Source organism: Punica granatum, chromosome 2 (assembly GCF_007655135.1).
Source record: "Punica granatum isolate Tunisia-2019 chromosome 2, ASM765513v2, whole genome shotgun sequence".
Taxonomy (NCBI): domain Eukaryota; kingdom Viridiplantae; phylum Streptophyta; class Magnoliopsida; order Myrtales; family Lythraceae; genus Punica; species Punica granatum.
The window spans coordinates 44,282,673-44,306,276 of NC_045128.1; the positions used below are offsets into that span (position 1 = coordinate 44,282,673).

At 37.0% G+C, this 23,604-nt stretch overlaps 6 protein-coding genes across 6 annotated transcripts; 4 read left to right on the plus strand and 2 right to left on the minus strand.

Annotated features, from left to right (window-relative positions):
* Window positions 1–1,797: 1,797 nt before the first annotated feature.
* Window positions 1,798–2,812, plus strand: LOC116194494 (oleosin 1-like). The gene has a single exon (XM_031523303.1). The coding sequence runs from the start codon at window positions 2,055–2,057 to the stop codon at window positions 2,475–2,477; it is 423 nt and encodes a 140-aa protein (XP_031379163.1). The 5' UTR covers window positions 1,798–2,054; the 3' UTR covers window positions 2,478–2,812.
* A 2,478-nt stretch (window positions 2,813–5,290) lies between these two features.
* On the minus strand, window positions 5,291–6,919 carry LOC116195107 (zinc finger CCCH domain-containing protein 20). The gene has a single exon (XM_031524080.1). The coding sequence runs from the start codon at window positions 6,365–6,367 to the stop codon at window positions 5,516–5,518; it is 852 nt and encodes a 283-aa protein (XP_031379940.1). The 5' UTR covers window positions 6,368–6,919; the 3' UTR covers window positions 5,291–5,515.
* Window positions 6,920–10,959: 4,040 nt separating this feature from the next.
* On the plus strand, window positions 10,960–13,245 carry LOC116197221 (probable transcription factor At5g61620). The gene is made up of 5 exons (XM_031527295.1): window positions 10,960–11,480; window positions 11,693–11,904; window positions 12,086–12,329; window positions 12,438–12,539; window positions 12,767–13,245. The coding sequence occupies exons 1-3, from the start codon at window positions 11,189–11,191 to the stop codon at window positions 12,164–12,166; spliced, it is 585 nt and encodes a 194-aa protein (XP_031383155.1). The 5' UTR covers window positions 10,960–11,188; the 3' UTR covers window positions 12,167–12,329; window positions 12,438–12,539; window positions 12,767–13,245.
* A 910-nt stretch (window positions 13,246–14,155) lies between these two features.
* On the plus strand, window positions 14,156–15,219 carry LOC116194443 (mavicyanin). Its single transcript, XM_031523252.1, has 2 exons — window positions 14,156–14,404; window positions 14,590–15,219. Exons 1-2 carry the CDS (start codon window positions 14,224–14,226, stop codon window positions 15,009–15,011), a joined length of 603 nt encoding a protein of 200 aa, XP_031379112.1. The 5' UTR covers window positions 14,156–14,223; the 3' UTR covers window positions 15,012–15,219.
* A 339-nt stretch (window positions 15,220–15,558) lies between these two features.
* LOC116194070 (histone-lysine N-methyltransferase, H3 lysine-9 specific SUVH5-like) lies at window positions 15,559–21,563 on the plus strand. Its single transcript, XM_031522783.1, has 2 exons — window positions 15,559–16,390; window positions 20,859–21,563. The coding sequence occupies exons 1-2, from the start codon at window positions 15,777–15,779 to the stop codon at window positions 21,046–21,048; spliced, it is 804 nt and encodes a 267-aa protein (XP_031378643.1). The 5' UTR covers window positions 15,559–15,776; the 3' UTR covers window positions 21,049–21,563.
* A 3-nt stretch (window positions 21,564–21,566) lies between these two features.
* LOC116194444 (putative glycine-rich cell wall structural protein 1) lies at window positions 21,567–22,767 on the minus strand. Its single transcript, XM_031523253.1, has 2 exons — window positions 21,938–22,767; window positions 21,567–21,849 (listed from the first exon to the last, which is right to left on the minus strand). The coding sequence occupies exons 1-2, from the start codon at window positions 22,423–22,425 to the stop codon at window positions 21,822–21,824; spliced, it is 516 nt and encodes a 171-aa protein (XP_031379113.1). The 5' UTR covers window positions 22,426–22,767; the 3' UTR covers window positions 21,567–21,821.
* Between the last annotated feature and the right edge of the window lie 837 nt (window positions 22,768–23,604).

Sequence of the window (23,604 nt, forward strand, 5' to 3'; positions counted from 1 at the left end):
CATTGATGAGGACTGTTACGCTCGAGAAAAATATCAACCTATCACTAGCTTGATGAGTGACGAATGGGTTGATAATATTCTTTTCAGACAAGATACACATATCCATGTGTTGCGTCGTTGATTTTAGGGCTTACTCAATTGGAGAGAACTAGTTATTATACGCTGGTTTTCGCCTTTCAGTCAGTTCAGCTCGTCGAGTCTTTATATATCGTATATGTCGGTCTATGCGATATAACAACATCACCCGTTATGCATAAATGTTATGGCTTAAGTCTAGCTAGCTAGCCAGCCAGCCAAGGCTTTCACGCGACGCTCAAAGTTTAGACACAAATGCAATTACATGATGGGGTATAGTTATTAGTGAACAAATTAAATAGCTAGAAATAATATTTAAGACAAAGGATGGGGAAAAGACAGAAGGTGGGTGACCTAAAATTCAACAAGGTCGTTGGGGAGAGTTGGGCCGAACTAAAGTGGGCATATTCGGGCCCTATGTCGTAAATTCCCAGTTGGGCCTCACACCCCATATATCTTTGCCTCTTCGACGAGCCGATACTCCACACGATTCGACACTTGGTGTATTTATTTATATATTTATATATAAAACAATAAAAGGAGGTCCGTCTGTTGAACAGGGCGAGTATGTACTTTTTCCATACTGAGGCACGTCCTTTTTCCTTTTTTGTTCCTCTCAATTTCCTTAGTTCGTATTAAGCAAAGTAACTTCGTCATATAAAGATAAGAATGGGTAAGAGAGCACCCTTTCTTTCTCAAATCCTTAGGTCGAATCCCACAGCTGCCCCTTCACCTTTTTATTCCCTTTCTACCACCCCCCCTTTCCTTATCCATTTCCTTTATATAAATTGAGCCGGTCTATGAGCTTATGTAAGTAAGCTTTAACTGGCGTGGTAAGGCTCAACCTTCTTTTGCCCAAACTCCCTAGCCTTTCTTGGCTGAATTTTTCTCTCTTTGTTTGTTTTTTTTTTGGTCTCTCCATCCTTTTCCTAATCTTATGTTTTCTTTCCTTATCTTTTTCCTAATAGCCTTTATCATTATTTATTTTTTGATGAATGCTTTTACTATATTATCGAATCCCTCCTACAAATAAAATTCGTTCACTCAAAATTAAAGAACTGCTAAATACCTTTTATAGCTCGATCATCATTTTCTAATTAAAATATTAAAAATTCAAATTAAGATTAGTAAAAAGTAATGTTAGATTTTAAATTGATTGAAACATTAATTAGCATAATATTTTATAAAAAATATGAATCATTTACTATCATCAAAGAGTTTATAATATTTATATATAAGTAGTTCTATCATTGGTTTAATAATAATTTATATTGACTATTATTACACAAGTTATTATGATAGACAAAAAAAAAAATTTGATGAAAAGTTTTCTGGACCCGAGATAACGCGCCGGTGTTGGACACTAGTAAGTGATGAAAATTCTACAAAGCTTCCAATTTTGCTATGTTTTTTTTTTTTTTGTGTTTTGGTGTCCAGATTAAGCAAATCGCATCACACGTTATTCACCAAAAAAAAGAAAAAGAAAAAGAAAAGGAAAAGAAAGAAAGAAAGAAAGAAATCACATCACCCACTCGACAAAAAAACGACAGCAGGGTATGGATGGGGGTAGAGGAGAATTGTGCAAAGGAGAAGTACGTGGCGAGAAAGGAAAGAGGGGTCATCGCATGCAGCCCCTGCATGAGAAGCACACGACCACGTGCACACTGCAGTGCACACCGGCCCTCTCCCCCTTACTTAGCTTAATTAGCTCTCACTCATCTTCTCCCCCCCCTCCCCCTCAAAAACCGACTCCTCTCCCTTCCTCTCCTCTCTATATACATCCATTGCATACTATAAACCTTCTCTCTCTGTGTATATCCTACTCAATACTCCCCCAACCCCCAAGATTGTTACACCGCACACGTCCATATCTAGCTATATATACATATTATACCTCTTTCCCTCGCTATCTATTTATATAAAAAAAAAAAGAAGGGTTGGTTCTTTGCGATCTCATACTTACTGATTTCAAAATTCCAATGGCAGAACACCAAGCTCACGGCCAGCACCAGCCCCGTTCCCACCAGGTTGTCAAGGCTGCCACCGCCGTCACTGCTGGCGGCTCCCTCCTCGTTCTCTCCGGCCTGACTTTGGCTGGCACCGTGATAGCTCTCACGATCGCTACCCCTCTTCTGGTGATATTCAGTCCCGTGCTGGTCCCCGCAGTGATCACGGTGGCCTTACTGACCATGGGGTTCCTTGCCTCGGGCGGCTTCGGGGTGGCTGCTTTGACGGTGCTCTCCTGGATATACAGGTACGTCACCGGGAAGCACCCGCCGGGAGCTGACCAGATCGACCATGCCAGGATGAAGCTCGCCAGCAAGGCCAGGGAGATGAAGGACCGTGCCGAGCAGTTCGGTCAGCAGCATCTCACCACCGGCCAGCAACAACAAACTTCCTAAGAAGAGTACTGCAAGCGTGCACTGCTGGCATGTGTGGGAATATTTGAATAAATTTGCGAGTGGTTGTGATCGAGCTAGCGGCTGGGTTCTCTCATCTCATTTACGTGCAGTTTGATCGATCGGTGCGTGTTTACATGCGGTGGTGTTTTGTTTTGTACTGGCTAGTGTTTCTTATGCGTTGTTTGGTGTATAAGTCTCTCCCGTTGGCCACAAATGGAGAGAGCTACTCTTTTCAATTTCTAGTTTTCAATGTATGGACCATATCGAGTGCCTGAGAGTTTTTATCTCTTTATGTTTCTATATGTTAATAATGGTCATCTGCCTCTTTCTTTTTCCTTTTTCTTTTAAATAATTTCCTGATGTGGCGGGCCGGACATTCATTATTAATTTTGAAAAATTCCATCTGTGCTAATCCGCTTGATCAAATTCCATCTGTACTTCCCCGCGCACCCCCACCCCCCCAACCCCCCCCCCCCCCCCCCCCCCCCCCCCCCCCCCCCCCAAAAAAAAACAAAAAAACAACTGTGACAGTCTGCTGGATTGATATCGACATTAACGAAATTTCACTTGGTCTATTGTCTTGGTTTGACACTTATTAGTCGTAGTGGGTTTAGTGCACTGAAATCCCATTTAGTTCTTTTCCTTTCATTCCAGGCCCAGGGGTTTTAACGTATGATAGTTAAGATCTGCATTTGAGTAGAAGTAACATGCTGTCCATGTCTAGGGTAAACCCCGATTAGAGGCGAGCATGTATGCGGCGAGCATGTATGCAGGTTGTTTGGTTGGTTTGGATTGGAGTCTCGTCAATAGAGAAATTGGAAGAATTATGATTTCGGTTGCACTAGAAAAATAAGTTGATTTCGGGTTTATAAAAAAATATAAATAGAGAAATTGGAAGAAAAATAAATAAATTTTTGGTTGTGAACTTTATGAATGAAGAATTCGCAATGGGGAAGAGCTTTACCTTAAGGGTTGATTCGGTTCGAACTTGTATTAGTTGTGTTTGGAGTTCATTAAGTTTCAGATACATACTAGGTGGGGTAGCATCCCGAAAAATTGTTTTGCACCGAAAACAAGGTTAGCTAATGTACGTATTTTGATTATTAAACTTTTCACCACCTTTGCCCCTAGACTTTTCTATTTTGCCCCGCTTAAGTGTGCGGATGGTCCTATATAGGTTCGCGTATAGGATAAGTACGTCTGTGATCGATCGAAAGTTCACAAAGAATAAAAAGTACTCTACCAAAGAAAAATGTATTTTTGTAATGAAAAAAGAAAAAAAAAATATAACTGAAAAGGAAAAGGTATTTTGCTTTTCAGTGAAGAAAAATGTCCTTTAATAATCTAACAAAGAAAGATGTTTTTTTTTTCCTTCGGTGGAATAAAAAACGAGATATAAAGGTCGAAGTCCCATTACAATGGCCAAGAAAAATGTCCTTGAAGAAGTAAATTTTGTGGGACATAAATGGACGGAATACGCATTGACAAATGCAGGGAGAAGATTTGATGTTACCATCCAATATCGTTGTGTGGAACAACTACGGCAACATCACCAAGAAGTTAACTTTGGGGGACACATAAATGGGCGCAAAATATATGTATTGAGATAAACGGATTTTAATGCGGTAGACAAAAAAGTGAATGAAGAAATAAAAGGTTTTGAGTTCAATTCTCACCAATAAAATTTATATACACTTTTATTTCACTTTATATTTTGTTTTGATATTTGGTCATAGACTTCTCTTACCCTCCATATATAACATACATACATATATGCATTGCCTAGCCTAGTGTAGTGAGAAGATTGATGCTTGAACGCGGCCGGCCGGTGTCATGGGTGTGGAACATATAAACAAGTACGACAACATCGTAGACTAAATTTCACCAGTGGATTTAATTTATATTAGGTTATAATACAATATCTACAGAGGAAGGAATTTTAATGTACAAAACGCTACTTAAAAGCAAGAGGTCTCGAAATCAATTATCATCAATGAAACTTATTTTTCTATATATTTCACTTTATTTTATATTTTTATATTAGACTTATGAACCTCCAAATTAAAATAATAGCAATAATAATAAAGTATCGACACGAATTATCGGAACAAGCAAGGCCACATCATAGACCATATATCAACAGTAGATATGGTCAGGGCCTGAGAAATTAGGCTTCAGTGTGAATGTCGTCAGAAGTGATTGGGTGGATGATAATCGGGCCGGAAGAACTGGGCAATATTGAAAGTACGCTATGACACGTGGGCCAAAGATGGAGGAGGTGAGCCTTAAAAGGTAGACTCGCGCGCAAGGCCTAAGGCGGGGGCTCTGCTCTGGCTGCCTCACATCACGAGTAAATATTGAGTGAATATTACTTATCTATTTGAACGTGTAATATTAAATAAAAATAATTGAAAGTGAGAAATTGATTCCACAATGGGTCATGAATTTTCATTTATAAGTATTTTAATTGATTTTTACTCATTTAAAATAGATAAATAATACACTTTGAATATTTTCTCTCGCATCATGATAACGAAGAGAGATTCGGAGGAAGTGCTTCGCTCGCTCCCTTCTATGCTAGCCAGCACAAGAGAGACACTACCAATAATTTAATGGACGAGAAACTCTCATTATGAGCAATTCCATAGGGAAATTCTAAAGAGAACCCTCGGTCACCGTGACCCTACCCTCCTAGCCGTTCGATGGTGAGTGAGATGCGGTCTCCACACACTATGCACGGCTGGGATATGAGTGTTATGGGGATACGGGCTGGGATATGGGTGTTACGGGAATACGGGTGTTACGGTGATCCAGGATCAATATAGAAGCACTCCAATTACGTATTAACGGTCGAGAAATAATCACACACGTTCGTACGCTCTATCTATATATATATATAGGATGGACACCTAATCGGTACACATTATCCTTCCTCTCTTAACACGCCCAAGAACCAGCTAGCTAGCTAGCACGTCTCAAATATCGAAACTCTCTCAATAATCCCATCTTGTCAAGTACTGATAACAGTTCAAATCAAATCAATCAAGCAGCTCCGAGATCCAACCGAGGCGCTGCAACTCTTCATCGCTCGATAAAGCATCCAACCCTAACCCTCTAACCCTTTGATGATCACAGCAGCCTCCATCGCTGTCGACCCTGTAGACACGATTAATTACCTTATTATTATTAGTACTACTGTCGTGATCCCGTCCTGACCCCCCTGCAACCAACCCCCTCAAGTTCTTCTTCAGATTATCTGAAATCTCGCCGATCGCCAATTCCTGATCCTCCTCATCAACATCATCACCCTTACCATTCTTTGTCGTCGTCATCATAGAATCATCGGGTGTTGCCGCTAGATCACTCGGCAGTGGAGAGCCATCCCTGCAGCTGTACTCGTCGTCCAGAGGGCAAGGTGCAGTGCGCCTGTAGGTGAATTGGGGCCGATGATGCTTGTTGTCCTTGGTCTGTGGCCGGAGCTGGTCAGGGGAATGAGCGAAGAAGCAGACTTTCCGCTGGCAGTACTTGCCAGCATTGCAGGCACGGGTCCGATATTTCGTGGGGTGGAGCCAGTACTCGAACACGCCATGCGCATACTCGCAAGCTTCGCCCTTGGGGCAGGATATTCCCCCGCTGTCACGGAATGCTGCACAGACGATCGCGCAGTAGCGGAACCTGCGGGGGTCCCGCCTCTGGGCCTTCTCCCCCCTGTGGGCGTAGGGACACTCAGTCCAGTCGTGGCTTCGTGTTCTCGGGCAACGCTTGATCTTGTATGCATACATCCGGAACTCATCAGAGGTGTATATCTCGTCCTCGATTCGACAGTCAGCATGGCAATGATGATGATGATTGGAGAATTCCCAGCAGTTGTTTCCGGCAGCGTTTAACATTTGGAATCGATGGATAATAATATATAGTAATATATACTGATCGATATAATAATAATTATATAAATTTGATTGATTGGCCGGCGGGTATTGTGGTCAAAATAGATGGAATATATATGGTCTTTATCATATGGAGGGTAAGAGTGAAATTTGGAGATGTGCATGCAATGCTGGTTCCTGAGCAGCTGCTGGGAGTAGGGATTGTTATTCATACATTGGACTAATTATACAATAATAATCCTGCTTGCTGCCCTGGCTAGCTAATAATAAGTACATACCTTTGCCTCTGCAAATTAAACTGATCACCGATCATCAAAGAGATTGAAGAGACCATCATGAGGTTTTCAAAGGCAGCACATGAAAAAGGGAAAGTATTTTATTAATTGAGAATGAAGATAGTAAAATGGACGGAGAAGCTATAAGGGATCGGAGGTACTGAAAGCAGAGAAGTAGGATTTGCTTTTGGTTAAATATTCTCACAATTAATAAATATGAGAGAGATCGAGGAGTAGGATTTGCTTTTGGAAGTATACTGTTGTGGTGGTGGTGGTGGTGGGGGAGACGCTGCATGCCATTAATTTATAGAGTTATGAGATCCGATATCACTTGAATGAATTAAAAAAGAAAGAAAGAAAGAAAGAAAGAGAGAAACTAAACTATTGTCGTTGTTATATAAAATCTAGTTTTCTTAACCTTAAGTTTGACGGAACTTTTACTACAAGTACAATTATATTTACCTATTTAAACTTTAATTATTTTTAATTAATTTCACATGTTTAATGAAGAATTAATTCTTTTTTCATAGTATATAATATTTAATAAATATATCCAAATATCTTAAGAAATTGTGATTAATTCATATATTACTACTACATTAGAGAAAGATCATAGAGATGTAACTTTTTCAAAATTATTATTTCTCCAATTCAAAATTAGTATGCCAAGTTTTGAGAATATACTAAAATTAAAATATTTCACGTTTAGACATATTTAAGCATATATATTAAAACTATTAAGTATTTTTATTTATAAACTCTTAATTTTATTCATTCATTATTAATTTCATCTTATTTTATCCTAATTATATATATTTCGTATATATTAGAATTATTTATTATTATTTATAAACTCTTAATTTTTATGCATTTATTGTTAATTTATTTTATTTATATATATTTACAATTATGCCATTATTTATTACATTGTATTCAACTCAATATATATATAAATATTTATTGAATAGATTTACATTTCTATCCCTATGATATTACAACATTTACCTTTATGACTCTATTAATTATCATGTAGTCAAGTGTGTATATATATATATATATATATATGGATGTAATTATTATTATAAAGTTAATAATTATGTAATTATTGATATATTAGTTGTTTTATTATATAGGACTTTAGAAAATAAAAGTTAGATGAAAGTTATTTTTGTGACTTTATGATAGTTTTAACTCATCATTTATACCGGACGCCTTTTAGATTTTATTTTTTTTGGGTGGATGACTCCTTTTAGGTTTTCTTTTCTTTTTCTCCTACTAATCTTTTCCCAGTAAATAGAAAAACAATTAATTAGTTATAGCTCAACCTATATGGTTTTAATTGGAATGACTTTCAGATTGCAATTTAATTATATAATGTATACTTATCCTAATAATCAGATCAAATCATCTCCTGGTAAAACAAACAATTCTCATGAAATACAAATAAAATACAGTGAGAGGAGTAGTCTCCTCGCACTGGCTGAAGATTAAAAAAGTAATTAATTAATTATCTTCTTAATTTGGATAAATTATGTGTAGAAAAATCTGATTTCCAGTTAGAGGGAATTACGACATTTCCTCCTATATGTAAACCAAAGTGAAATCTCAACCACCAAAAAGTCTTATATGTAATTGTAGTACCGTGTGACAGTACCACAAGTCAATAAAAGTTTGCCATTTTAATTTTTAGTAAGTAAACAAAATATTAAAAAATCTATTATTAACAAAAATAATTCATTGTTAATAATAATAATAATTTTTATATGTCTTGTGGCATAATTATACGTGATACCACCATTGCATACAAAATTTTCCCCTCAACAAAAGGTTAAAAAAAAATTTAGAAAAAGAAAAACAATATATATATATATATATATACACGTATATGATGAGGGGAAGAAAAACAATATATATGTGTGTGTGTGTGTGTGTGATGGAAACTAGCTATATCGGCACATCCATGCATGCATGCATGGGCGAGCAACACGTGTTGGGGACAAATCGAGGGAGTTGATATGTTATGGACAAGAAAGCTTAATTAGGGGCATGCAGGCAGCCTCTTCACTTTCAGGCTTCAGCTCTGATATATATATATATATATATATATATTTCATGCAGATGCAGAGCTACACGTCCACCGTTTATGCAGCCTTCCCTTGCTGCTGCCTAGACACGTACGTAAGTGCGTACGTCCCTTCATATGTACATATTATATATAGTCCAAAATCGTTCTTCCAAAATATATAATTAGACTTTGATCGTCGACGCAGTGTGTGCTGAGATATAATTAATTAATTAATTAATTAAGCAACGTCTGATGACCCCTAATCAAAACCGATTGACACATGTCTGCTTGCATTGCATGCAGCAATAGATTTACAATATATCCAAATTAATGTGGTTTCGCGCTTAAAATTAATTAGCTACGCATCACGCTCATGCTTCTAATTAAAATATATACGCAATTAATAGCAAATCCTAACTTATGAAGGTCCTGTTGTTGTCCGGCTATATATACGTCGGAGTACTCAAAGCTGCTCCATCTTTCCAATCACATCGATCATCATTCATCAGTTAAACTCCGACTTGGGTAGCTGAGCCGAGCGGCATTATATTCTCAGCTATCTAACACGATCGTGAGTTGTGACGTCGGCATTTAGCAACATCAGCCACTCAAAATTAATCGCATGATAATTCTCAAGCAATCAACCATACATTAATTTTACTCCAATATAATTATGTCTTCACTGCTGGTAATAGTTAATTACATCTCTTACATGAGATACATGACTAGCGTTCCAATGTAATTATACAATAGAAAAACATACATTGTAGATTACTATCAATTTGGATTGGGTCTAGGGGTTCAACCTTTATTTCCCTAAACTAGTGCCTTGTTTTCTAAATCTTATATAATTTTCCATGCAAAAAGTATCAATGTTAATTTATATCAAATTATTTTCCCCTGAAGAGAAGTTGTAACAAATAAAATTATTCTTTTCATTTTTTATATAATATATAATATTATCCTTGAAGTCCTGTAATTAATTAGTTAAGTCCTTTTATCTTTTTTTTAATAGTAATCTTTTTGGTTTTCTCATTAATCTTTACATAAGCTCTTTGAGAAAATATATATATGTATTTTTTACTAGTATGATTTTCAAATTATTTATCAATATACAAAAAGAATCTTAATAAAAACAACTGAAGCTTCAATTTTTAAAAATTGCTCGTAAGAATTTCCAGCAAAATAAAAATAAAAAGAAAAGGAGCTTTTGATTGGATATGGTAGAGTTTCTGATATTCAACGTCCAACAAATACAAAACCGGATAGTTTTCCATGTCATTGCATTAATAAGAAGCTTTTGCTTATTGACCCACCGGTTGAATCTGCTACAAAAGCTATCTATCTATTTCTATTAATTTCGGTCTTGTAAGGAACATATACATGTTTAGATGAAGAATTTTTTTCTTTTTTAGGTAGATTAGATGAAGAATTTTTATTTTATCTAAATTAAGATATGTTTCCAGGCCCTTATATTATTCAAAAAGCTATGAAACTTTTGGGGTTCAGTTAATAGGGTTATGCTATATTTTAGCATTATACCTATATAGTTCAGGTAATAGATCTCTCTCTCTCTCTCTTTCTTTTTTCTTTTTCTTTTTTCGGTCTACATATATAGTGCTCTTTTTTTTTTTCTCTTGGGTCGGGGGTCAGTCACTGGGGTCAGTCAAAAATGAAAGGGTGGCCAGATAGAAATACGATTTAATTTGGGTATCAGTTCAGATATATTTAGGAAAGGGGGAGGGAGCTTTCCAACTGATTATGAGAACACCACCAGCTTGCAAAAAATCATTGAAAACAACAACCAGAATCCAGCTAAAAACTGCTAAAACTAGTAGACGACTCGGAGAGAAATATCTTGTCAGATTCAATTAATTAATTTAGCAGCTTATTCCCTAGGAACGGAGTAAAGATAGGAAATTCCACAATCACTTTGCATTTTTTTTTATATTCTATTTTTTTCCATTTCTCTACCTGTGATTTGTAAATGTAATGGGGCGAGGAGCCAAAAAAAAGCTCTTTTCTAAATAAAAACATGACCAAACAGCAAATCAAATCTCTAGTTAAAAAAAAAGAAAGAAGAAGAAAGAAAATGGGGGTAGCTTAGCTAGAAGCTGCCACATCGCAACACTATTTCAAATACAAATTTCTTGTGATCCCAAAAACTCGGGTTAAAAGATCCATCTTAAACAATAAATAGTAACATATATATATATATATATATATATATAGGGAATGGAAAACGTGTGCTTAAACCCCATTCCATCCTATCTAAGACCATCCCCTATCAATTCCAAATAGTCCAACAAAGAGAAAAGCTAGCCCACTTTATCTCTCCATTCATTCTTTGCTCTGCTGCTGCTGCTTCTTATTATTATCATTGCACCATTCATGCTCTCTGGCTCTCCTCAGTTGTCAATTTTCGGAAGAGGAGAGATCCGATCCTATCCGATCTGATTGCATCCTCACATTTCGTATTCAAATATGGTGAAAGATTCAGCATGGAAGTGTTCACAATGTGGAGGCAATGGTCACAATTCAAGGACTTGCAATTCCAAATCTGCAGGGTGCAGCACTATCAAGCTGTTCGGGGTCACCATAGCCGAAACGTCCCACGCTCCCATGAAGAAGAGCTTCAGCATGGACAATCTCATATCCAGCTCCAACCTTGACACTACTACTACTCATCACTTTGACGTTGATGAAGCCGGTTACCTCTCTGACGGCCCCATCCACTCCTCCAAACGAGCCAAATCCTCTCATGCGAGGAAGCGAGGTAATTATTATTAGGTGCCCACCTACCTGCCTTCCTTCGCAGTGATCGATCATCTTCAATTCAATCTCATATATATAGATATCTGCCTAGCTAGCGACATGGCAGGTCATATATTTAAATTATATATATATGTATTAATTATTTGAGGTAGGACTAGGACTAGGACGTCATATTACGTATATAACGTGTGTGCGTGTGCGTGTCTTTTGCAGGGAAACCGTGGACAGAGGAAGAACACAGGACGTTCTTAGCAGGACTGAAAAAACTAGGAAAAGGGAACTGGAGAGCAATCTCCAAGAAATTTGTAACTACCAAGACCCCGACTCAGGTCGCCAGTCATGCCCAGAAGTACTTCCTAAGGCAGACCTCCCAAGATAAAAAGAAGCGCAGATCGAGCCTCTTTGACATGCGTTTCGAAGAGCCGGTAGGTACTCCCCTCCCTGCTCTCTGATTAATTAAAATGTCCTCTGGGTATTGATACCATGCATGCGTATTTGGTTGGGCCTACATTGCATTTGGAGCATGTCGGAACATCATCCTGGACTATATACATATATACACTAGGATCAGCTAATCATATAAATCCTTCTCAATCGTGATTGCAGCGTCCAGCTCCACAGGATTTATTATGTATTTCGCCTTCTGATGAAAAACCTGAAATCGCATCAAAGCCACAGGCGAGATGAAATCCTTCTGCCCAGACTTAATTAAAATTATATCTTTGAGATACAAAGAAAATAAATAGATGAACATATATCTGTGCTTAAATTTTGATGCTTATCTGTTTTTAACATACAGGACATTCCCTCTCCCTCTCCATCTGCTCTCCATCCAAAGGTCTCGACTCCAGTGAGTAAATAAATCCATCAAAATGGTTACTCTGTTTGTATATCCAGAGATTAAAGAACTTGCTCATCCATCCTCCTTAATTATGTATGGCTCTGAACGATAATGCAGGCAATGAGTACCAAAGCACAGGTTATGGACAAGTTTCCAGCTCTTTGCTTGGATCCCCAACCACTCCTCCCTGTAGCGGCACCTTCCGGCATCTCCTTCATGGTGAGTCCATCTATGTCCAGAAAAGAAGGTTATAGCTTAGCTGATCACTTAAACTTGTCTAACGGAAGGAAGAAAGTGCAAATTTAAAGGTTATTGATCACATATATATAGGAGAGGATCATCAGCTGCTTTAATTAGCTTATTACTGACAAAGCTTAAAGTCGGAACTCATTGCGATCTTTCTTCTCATATATACAACATTTCTTGTATCCTTTCAACTTTTGCAGATGGGTATCCCCGGAACACTGCAGGGATTCCCGGCAGCTAGAGTATATCCCTCTACGGCATATTTTCCGGTGACAAGTTTTCCAGGAGAATGTACTAATCGTATACCTAAAGTTCATGGAAACTTTGGGACATGTTCACAGCTCCTGCTTGCCCACCCATCAGGCATTCCATCCCCACGTTCAAATCCAAGCACCGTTGCTTCTCAGAGAGTAGCTCGAGTTTCATCATTAACAGAGAAGGACGATATAGGTCTCAAATTGGGGCAGCCTCGAGACCCTGAAAAAGATCAGTTGTCTTCTCCCACACAGGCTGGAACTATCCGAGTAAACTGATATAAGCTGTCTTTCTTCCAACCTCTTTCCCGGATTACATTTTCGCGATTTTTTTTTCCCCTGAGATACAATAGGTTGTAGGTAAGTAACAGAGTACACTGATGTTTTTGAAGACGGACAGAATAATGAGAGGATTTTGCAATGTACATTGCGGGAGTTCATTGGGGGCTATGGCGTATGCATGCATGCTTGTACAGCAGTTAACTGAAGTTATTTCTTCTAATCTTCGAATCGCCTTGCCGGTCCATGCGCATGGCAACCCAATATATATTTTTCAGTTTTCCACGTATATGGTTCCCTTTATCGATCGGTACTTAACAAGCAACAGCAACGGCAGTTACCGGAGAAATGCAGAGCTGCAGCCAGAGCTGTGTTAACACCGTGCAATGCTAATGAGTTCATATGGATTTGGGTGACTACAGGAGCGTGAGCCCACAGTCACAGAAGGACGATCAGATAGAATTATGAGCCCGGAAGTTATCTTGCCGGAGCTTAATGATACAAAACCCAGCCCCAAGACGTACGGCGAATCTCCTCCATGACCACGGGCATGCATGATGGGCTTACTCCCTCCTTCATATGTAGATTATATAGACATGTATGTTGGTCTTGGGGGTGGTGGCGGGGTCAGTCATCATCATCATCATCAAAGAAGATGATTGCAGTGGCAGTCCGAGTCAAACAAGAAACATCAATGAATCAGTCTCGGTGGGAACGAGGGAGGGAGGCAGGGAGGGAGTTGGGAGACGCTTAACTGCCTTACCCTATCTTCACCAACTGCGGGGGATCCCCAGCTTCTTAAGCAATTTCATACATACATATATATATATATATATAGATCCCCCAGAGTCAATCTCTAATTAGTCATCAATTAATCGATTAATTTGCATAGGAAATCAAAATAGGACAAAAGTTCAGGTATGGCTTAAAGAAATTAGGTCATCTAATTTTAATTGCATAGCCCCAAAAAATATAATACCTGCTTTATATATACACGTGTATATGTGTGTGTGTGTGTGTGTGTATATATATATGATCAGCATATATATCCTACATTGTCCAAGAAGGCTCTCTCTCTCTCAAAAAACCCGGGTACGAAAATTAACCTCCCTCCCGCATATAAAATGACAAAGCTTCTAAACGTCACTTCATTCTCTCTTCTTGTCGCCTTGATCGGCTTGCTAGCCCTGACCTGCAAGTGCGACGCAACAACTTATATGGTCGGGGATACTTCCGGGTGGGACATCAGCACCGATCTCGATACATGGACAAATGACAAGACTTTCAACGTGGGAGACGTTCTTGGTGAGTGCATTTAATTTGTTTTTCCTCACGAGTTAATTAATCATCATGCGTGTTAATATATTTCATCGATCATATACATATATTCGTCCTAATAAGTAATTTCAGCAACGGGTACTGATGATGATAGATATTGCTCTAATAATTAAGATCTCATGTCTGGATATGTGTGTTCTTGATATATATAGTGTTCCAGTACTCGACATCAAACAGTGTGGAAGAAGTGAACAAGGACAGTTTCGATAACTGCTCTGCCACAAACGCCCTTCAGACATTCTCAAATGGCAACACGACGGTTCCTCTTACGAGACCAGGGCCCTGGTACTTCATCTCTGGAAACAGATTGTACTGCCTCGGTGGAATGAAGCTTCAGGTGAACGTTGAGAGCAGCCAGGCCAACTCAACTGCTGCAGGCGCGCCTATGGCAGAGCCAGGATCTCCCAGTGCCCTCCCTGGGTCTTCCTCCAAGAACAACAACCCGTCCATCCCTGCTTCAAGTGCATTCTCCATCCAAGCTGTAGCCGGCCGCAAGCTGCTCCTAGGACTTGTCTCAGCCTTTCTAGGACTTGTAGGCCCACTGTTTAGCTCCTATCGCTTACTACATGACTAGCTAGTCTTGTCTTCTGTGAGCTCAGATATATAGCTTTCCACAAAGGCCGGATCTATGTCTATATAAACATAGATCAATCAATGACAACTACCCACAGGAGGAGTGATTGGTGAATCGATCACCAAAGGTTGCAGTTTCAACTTATTGATTCATTGAGTTTCACCACATCTTTACTATAGGAAGGAATTAATTATGTTGGTTTCCCATATATTTCTTATTATTATTATTTTCTTCTCTTCTCTACTATTACAAAAGCTGAGGAATACACCAAAAAAAAAAAAAGCTGAAGAAAAGTTATATCCCTAATAAAATAAAGGGAGAAAGTTCAGATTTGGTCCTCAACTTTTAGCTCTTTTTCTATATTAGTCCTAAATCTTTTATTTGGCTGGTGAAATTTGGTAATCCAGCTTTCTAGGAAAGAGTAGGAAATACAGTCCACATCGATGTCAGTCACCTCATGTATGGCTAGGACTTACTTACCAAGACTGTATCTTTGTCTATTTTTTAGTTTCATCAAGGCAATTTGTCAGTGGCTACATCTTCAACAGATTGAGGAGGAGTATTAGGGATATAAATATGATATCTTCACATTAGAGGATTATGTTTTAATTATGTATGTGTATATATATATATATATATATATATATCATATGTCTGCCCAATATGGGTAAGGCTTCTCATTCATAGACACACAAAGTTTCTAGGATTAGTGGGGAAATTAAAGACCAGACGCTTAGGGAAACCTTGCTCTAAGGAATAGCATGGATGAGAGAAACACTGCGAGTGGTCCGTCGTTGTAAGAGGCCGCTGAGGAAGCATGTCTGGCAAATCTCGTGTGGTAGTCATACAAGATTTTCGCATCTCAAGTATGTGTACGACGGCTTGTTACATGTGGTTGACATGTGGCAAGAGCGTGGACCCACCGGAAAGCTCATATACAAATTCAAACTGGTTAGGATATTGTCCGGGGGATGCCCATCGTCATCGAGATACACCCCAGCCAATAATTATGACAACACTTCAGATATCAGTGCATTAATGATTGTTCCTCCAGGCCGCAAGGAGATTGTCTGTGCTCAAGACATATCGGGTGGGAGGGAGAAGCTGCCGATTCGTGCAGTCAACTCGGTAGATATAGAGGAACCTCCCAGTTTCAACTATATAGTTGAAATGATCTACCCTGCAGCAGAGCAAAGCAAGTTTGGCTCGAGGTGTTGTGATTGCATTGGTGGTGGTGGATGTGAGAATGGGAGGAACTCGTGTTCTAGCAGCGGCAATGGTGGAGGATGGGATATCGTGTTTAATCCTGGAGGGTGCATTCAGAGAGCAAGTTTGGATGCGGCCCTTTGTGTAAGTGCTCCTCGGATTGCCATAATAGAGTTGGCCAGCAGGGCATAGCTTTTGATCTGGAGATCTTCAAGACCCAAGGAAAGGGATGGGGTGTAATATCGCGAAATGCCGAACATATGTGATGCTTTTTTATTTTTTCACGAGCTCAAAAGGGCTACACGTCAAGATTCCATAGAAACAAGAGATCAGTTGAGTAGCCAATTAGAGGGGCTTTGAGTGGGTTTTGCTGAATTGGGCAATAATCCGAGATGCAGTTGAATATCATTTTCATTTTCCACCACCAGAATAGTATATGGCCATTAATTAATTTTCGTGAGTGCTGTGCACTGATAAATTTTGTTGCAATTGTGTGAAGTGAAATGAAATGAAAATGAATGGTAGTTCTCAGGTAGTTAATGATTAGTGGTGTCCACACATCCTTGTATTATGATAATGTATAATGTAGCCCGAGCATTGCGCAATATTTTGTATTTTGTATTTTTAATTGCTACTAATCTTCTTGTCTGCGCATTTCGCGGGCCATATTTTTATATATATTAGCAAATATTGTATGAATATATTTTAGAAATACAGTCAATAGTTTTTCAGTTGATACTTGATAAATTATATTAACGAATTTACCACTGATGAAGGGGAGCAAGTAATATGTGAGAAAATTAAGAATACGTCTAAATTAGTACGATAGATTATATGATAAGCCTTACTTCTTTTCTATTGTATTTTATGCATAATTAATTAATTATAAATATATAATAGTAGTACCATCACACTTACTGGATAATGTAATAATATTATATGTTATAGATAATGTATTTCGAGATTTTTAAATAGTTGTATTGTAGACTCAAATTCATGAATATCTATTTAAGAGATGAAAGCCTACATGCATCACATTTATTTCAAATATAATATTATATTGATTATTGGAATCTTTGCATATCTATATATGTAATCCTAATAGTGACAAAAATACTAATAGATATTCCATAATGTGCTGAGGATGTATAAAGGCATAATTTTTGTATATGCTCTTATCAGTTTGCTTCAAAGTATTTTAAATTCTTCATGAGTTCCACACTTTATGATTGTATAGTTAAACTATGAATAAAAATCTCAAAAGAAACGTGTATAGATATAATTTATATATTTATAGTTTATTAAATTTTATTTATTATGCTTATGCATTTCTTTTAGTTAAAGACATTGTCACCGAAAAATATTGTGTTTCTGTCACCAAAAAAACTATTATTGAATGATGACATGTTTTCTAATTTCAGAAGGCGGAACTAATATATATACACGCAAATATATAGAGAGATATGGGTTGTGGAAATTTTAATTAGATTATTTGAATTTCAATAAATTTGATAAAGTTTTGTGTAGGGCATTCAATAAGGAGAATAGAATAGACAATCAACTAGGAAGCAAGAATTCACCTAAGATGTTTATGTGACATGCTCTCACTAAAAGAATGGAAGTCTCTCATCGCATGATACCTAAGAGTTTGAATTAAATATATAATAGATGGATTGTTGAATTCGTGAAACTTATAATGCAACAGATAAGATATAAATAGAATATATTGAGAGTAGTTTTATTAATTAATATCTTTAAATAAAATTATAAAAGTCTTATTGGAAAAATATATCCAATAAAATTATAAAACATTACAGAAATCTTAAAAAAGAAAAAGAAAAAAAAAGCCTAAGTAAAGATTAATGGAGAAACTTGAAGAATGAACAACCATGAGTTGAGGGTTCGTTCTATACGCTTATATGGAAATATCTCATTGCACGAAAGGAAGAATTTTGTGAGAGTAAGCGGAATTAATAAATATAATATAGAAGATGTGTTAAATGAAATGGACAGTACATGCGTATAGCATTAATCATGGCCGATAATGGGGAGTAAAACCTTATCTGCTATTGATTACAAATACGCGACTCTAGCTAGTTACCTTTTGATCACCAATGTTAGACTTCTAATTGATCGTCAATTTTGCTTTAGACATATCAATTTCTCTCGATATCAGTGGATTTGTTCATTCTTTTCCATTTTTTTTCTTCAGTGTGAATCCTGTTATCTGAAAATCTAATTGGATCTCGACTAATTCAGTCTAGTCGAGATGGCCCATTAAAGGGTAAAGCTCTCACAACGTTAATTTTCTTCATTCACAATACTCGAACTTGAGACATTGTTTAAAGGAAATAAACGCCGAAAATTTGAACCAATCCACGTTGGTGATTTATTCATTTTACGATCATATAGATTCAACAAAATATAAGAATTTTATTCAATTTCTCTCTCTTCGAGGAGTTTTTTTTTTTCAATAATCTTGTCTTCTTATATGAAGGAGAAAGTACCATGAACCGTGAAATATGTGAATAAGATCTCATAATTTTTATTAATTAGACTTGAGCCCCGTACTGCTTGTATTTTTTTTGGTTAATTTATCGTAAATAAATAAGATCTTTATGTTTCTATGACGTATTATGTTTATGGCTTATATGTAATATCATATATTAGTATATGTAACATTGATTGAGAATATAGATTTGTTATTATTATATGTTAATTCTTTTTTTAGTAGAAACTTTTAAATTTATTTGTAATATATTTATATAGATGGTTTTATTTAGTTTTTCATAGAAAGTTTTTTTTTCGGTGATAGTGGAGGGCGAAAACCCTTACATAGAAATTTTATTTAGAAACAATCTACGGTATAATGCTAAATCCAATACAACTTTCCATATGAATAGTTATATTAAATATTATAAAAATATGATAATTTATATATTTTGTAGAGATATGAGTTACATAATTGCAAGTATTATCTTAAAAGTTCTATATCCATATAACATATTGGACATATGATATATGTATCACTTTGCAAGGGCCCAGAAGGGGAGCCCTTATTCCGGTCCCCCTCTGGCCTCTCGGTGACTATCCAGCTCCTTAGCGTTATTTTTTAAGGTTTAATTAATTTATTTTATTTTAATTTCTTATTTTTCTATTACTTTTTAAATAATTTTAATTTGCAAACACTAATAAATTACCACGTAAGTAAGATTAACGGTGTCAAGTCCATATTAAAAATGTCTTTTTTCTAAAAAAATTTTAAAAAAGCATAATAAAAATAAGAAAAGTAGAATGGAAAGTTTTGAACACTAGACAATTAACACAACTAACCATGTTTCTACCACTACGATACTAATAAATTTATGCTCGTCTCTCACGTTTTATAATTTTTTTATTAATTACTTTCGATGGGTTATTAAATTAAAGAAGATAAATAAAAAGACACACATTCAGAAATTGAAGAATTGCTAAAAAATTGTACGTGGCAAACTAACATCACATGAATGAAGGCTTCTCATCATACAGGCTCGTAGAGCCTACTTCAAATGCCTATAATGGATAATCTTACTGATTTAACCTAGTGCTACTCTGTAAATTTTCTCTTCTAGTCCAGTTAACTATTAATGGAAGTCCAATACAAAGTAGCGCTTCTCAGGACACTGATGTAATTGCCTTTGCCGGATATTCCTAATCAGGGTACATATATTAATTAATTAGGCAGGTTGGGTAGGCAGTAAAGTATCGATGGCTAAGCTTGGGTTTGTTTTTCAAATAAAATCACTACTCCATCCAAGTTAACTCTATCATTCATCAAATTCAATACTACGATCATTAATGTTTTGTCATTTTCTCCTATTTATTAATAATTTCTCACTCGTATTTCTTTCCTATTATTTTTATAATCAATTATTTAATAATAAATTCACCATATACTTATATATATTTGCACACATCCATAAATTTATCAACACTTACGATAATATTTTTTTATCTTTTCTTATTTCACAAAATAAATAAGAGTTGAGTAACTATCCTACTCTAAAACCAAACAATTATATGTCCCGAAATATTAGCTAAATCCATGGCATTTGATCCCATTGATTTTCTTGTTGCCCTAGCTTATTCTTTTTTTTTTTTTACGACGGAGGCACGTGGATCTAGTGCAATAAAATATAAATTTTAATAGCTAATAAATGGGCATTGGTAACGAATCTAGATCCTCTTGGTTATCAAGTGAGAGCATACGTTACTGCCGTAACTTATTCTTAAAAAGTCAAATTAACCCCAATTGAAGGCAGATTAGGTAATTTATTGAATAAAGAGCATACCATGTATGAGTAATTTAACCATATGCTTCACCAAAAAAAGAAAAAGAAAAAGGAAGAGAGAGAGATTTTCAACATATAGGGATAATACTTTTTGTTAGTCTCTACTAATAATTCACCCTGAATATTGTAGTCTTTTTTTTTTGGTAGACCTAATTAATTATGATATAGTCTCGATAGAAAGACATAGATTGCTGTTGTCTAGTTTACTAGAAAATTAGAAAATATCACAAAACGTGATTGGACAATGTGGCCCCAAGAATGAGTAGCTATTTGATATAGGGAAACCAACCGATGATCAAATCGAATGCAGGAGTTGCAGCAAGCTAGAAGTAGAAGAATTCACGATTGACGCGAAAGAGTGTGGGAATATTGCGAGGTTCATCAACCACAGTTGCACTCCGGATCTCTACCCGCAGAAAGTCCTCCATGATCACGGCGATATTAAGATGGCTCACATAATGCTTTTTGCCATCGAAGACATAATGCGCTGCAAGAGCTAACTATTGAACTATAACTGTAAGATCGGTCAAGGGCGTCCCTCAAATGGCAACTTGACGAGGAAGAATTGTTATTGCGGTTCCCCTGGTCGTGTTGGTAGGATGTACCGTTGAGACTTGAGAGAGAGAGAGAGAGAGAGAGAGTTCATTTCAATGCATTTTACTTTTTAGCCTAACAATTAATTAGCAAAGCAAAATCGTGCTCGATATTTGGCCGCAATTAATCTATTTTCTTGTTCATATTGTACTTAGTACAAATTTTCACGTTCTTTGAGCTCTATTTATATTAGAGTATAACCTGCATTACGCTCAGAAGTAAAAGTAAATTTAGATTTAAAATTAAACTCGCCCTCTAAGTGGGACTTGCATAATGAAACTATATCGGTAATTTGGATTTGTTAACTATCATACTTTCCTGATATGAAAATAAGCTTGCGGTGTATAGTTTCTAGTTTTAAAACTAGCATCAAGGCGATTGATTGACCCTGCAACTCAGAACGTATAAAAGAGCTCATACAATATACAAAATTAAACTACAAGTATTATTTTGTTCAATCATATCATCCGAAACCACATACAATGACATTATTTCTACCATTTTATATTTTATGTGTGATATCGTATGTATGTTTGCATCTATGTTATATCCAGCATATAAATATCATCAAGCTGATGGATGAGAGGATCCTATCTATTCCTCTACAGTAATGATACATGCATGAAATACATCATCATTAATTGTGTATAAAGCCCGTAGAGTATGTATATATAGCCAGCTAGAAGATGGACAGAGGGAAAACCAACCTGCATATATATTTGTATTAGATTAGATAGATTTATGCCCGGCGCTTTCCATTAATTTAATTAACCATGGCCAGCAGGTGTTCCTGACCTGCCATCTGATCCAGAGCCACGGCCGGGACCCCTCCCGAAGCCATAACCTCCACCTCCACCATGAGCCCCCCCACCGCCTCCAGAACCATAGCCAAAGCCAGAGCCAGAGCCTGATCCCGTCCCGTAGCCAAAGCCATAACCAAATCCCCGACCAAATCCAGTGGGGGAGCGACCAGAGCCAGACCCATATCCCCAACCACTTCCAGGGCTAGAACCCCAACCCCAGCTGTAGTCCCAGTTGGGGCCATGGGCAGAGCCGGTAGCACCTGATGGTGAAGGACTGCCAGTGGAGCTGCTGCTGGGGCCAGTGGACGACATATCTTCAGCTTCGGGGGAGGCCGTAAGGGTGATGTCTCTCTCGATATCAGTAGGCCGGGCGGCGAGCGGGGAGTGGAATGGTGATGAATAAGAAGAGAAGGTAATTAGCAAGGAAAGGAGGAGGAGGACTAGGCTGGGAGCCAAGTGATGAGAAATGAGGATGGTCATGGGAATTCGAATTTGACGTGCAATTTAGTGGGTGGGATGGGTGGGGAGGGTTGTATGTTAATTTGTTCTGTGTTGTTCTTTTTTATTATTATCTTTGTTAATACTTATAGGAGGAATGAGGCGGAGGAGGAGCATTATTTAGAGCATTAGCAAATGCGCATGCAGGGATTATGGAAGGAGCTAACCAACTGGCAATTTATAATGGAAAGGGAATGGAATTGGGGAGGGCCGTGACGCGACGGAACTTTAAAGATATTGGGTGGACGGGCATGGCATGGTATGGCATGGCAGATATTTTTATTACTTGCTGGCAAACTCGTGATGAGCCTCGACGTTAGATTTTTTTTTTTTTTCATTTCTCTCTCTCTCTCTCTCTCTCTCTCCTCCCCCAATTGTGAGCCTCAGACACACACATTGTTTATTATATATTATAAAGTAAAAGAGTTTTCTTTGGCCTGCCCACCAGTAATTACCATTCAGAAAGAAAAAAGAAAAGGCCTTCCCACCAAAAAAGTCGTAACCAAACCACGCAAGACACCGCACCACCGCCTCCCAATCCTTCCCAACCACAACTGATCATCGATCATGCACTGCTACAAGTACCAGTTAACACTAGCCTACCCTTACTACCAGTACATGACATGACATCTGTATATCATCAATGAAATGGACACGGAAATGGGGATGGAATTTATTGCTTGCAACACGAGAACAAGACAGGACAGGACAAGACAGACAGGACTCGACTGTTCCCAATTATCTTGGTATCTGTATGGCCAGAGGCATTTCTCATAATATATTGAATAAATTGCACTGATGATCCATTATATTTACAAATATTTTATTATGGTTTAAATTTTTTTTCGTTAAATAATGGTACAAAATGTTTCAAAGTTGTTTCATGATAGTACAAACCGTCAATTGACCCTAACGCCGTTAATATTTTGCTGACGTGAAGCGTCCTATATGTCATTTTTGTTACGTGAAACTAATTATAGTGTGCCACGTCATTTAAGAGAAAATAAAATTTTAAAAAGTCCAAAAAAGTCCAAAAAATAATACAAAAAATACAAAAAAGAGTAAAAATTTAGAAAAAAATATAAATATATATTTTAAATTTTAAATTTTTAAAATTTTTTATTTATTTTAACATTTTTTAAAAAAATTAAATTTTATTTA

What these genes read in the sequence shown, in the direction of transcription:
- LOC116194494 (XM_031523303.1), top strand. Translation starts at nt 2,055, where the DNA reads ATGGCAGAACACCAAGCTCACGGCCAGCACCAGCCCCGTTCCCACCAG.
- LOC116197221 (XM_031527295.1), top strand. Translation starts at nt 11,189, where the DNA reads ATGGTGAAAGATTCAGCATGGAAGTGTTCACAATGTGGAGGCAATGGT. An exon ending in CTCTCATGCGAGGAAGCGAG is followed by an intron (nt 11,481 to 11,692) that starts GTAATTATTATT and finishes TGTCTTTTGCAG; the next exon opens with GGAAACCGTGGACAGAGGAA. An exon ending in ACATGCGTTTCGAAGAGCCG is followed by an intron (nt 11,905 to 12,085) that starts GTAGGTACTCCC and finishes TCGTGATTGCAG; the next exon opens with CGTCCAGCTCCACAGGATTT.
- LOC116194070 (XM_031522783.1), top strand. Translation starts at nt 15,777, where the DNA reads ATGAGAGAAACACTGCGAGTGGTCCGTCGTTGTAAGAGGCCGCTGAGG. An exon ending in CCTCGGATTGCCATAATAGA is followed by an intron (nt 16,391 to 20,858) that starts GTTGGCCAGCAG and finishes AATCGAATGCAG; the next exon opens with GAGTTGCAGCAAGCTAGAAG.
- LOC116194443 (XM_031523252.1), top strand. Translation starts at nt 14,224, where the DNA reads ATGACAAAGCTTCTAAACGTCACTTCATTCTCTCTTCTTGTCGCCTTG. An exon ending in CAACGTGGGAGACGTTCTTG is followed by an intron (nt 14,405 to 14,589) that starts GTGAGTGCATTT and finishes TGATATATATAG; the next exon opens with TGTTCCAGTACTCGACATCA.
- LOC116195107 (XM_031524080.1), bottom strand. Translation starts at nt 6,367, where the DNA reads ATGTTAAACGCTGCCGGAAACAACTGCTGGGAATTCTCCAATCATCAT.
- LOC116194444 (XM_031523253.1), bottom strand. Translation starts at nt 22,425, where the DNA reads ATGACCATCCTCATTTCTCATCACTTGGCTCCCAGCCTAGTCCTCCTC. An exon ending in GGCTCTGGATCAGATGGCAG is followed by an intron (nt 21,850 to 21,937) that starts GTCAGGAACACC and finishes ATATATATGCAG; the next exon opens with GTTGGTTTTCCCTCTGTCCA.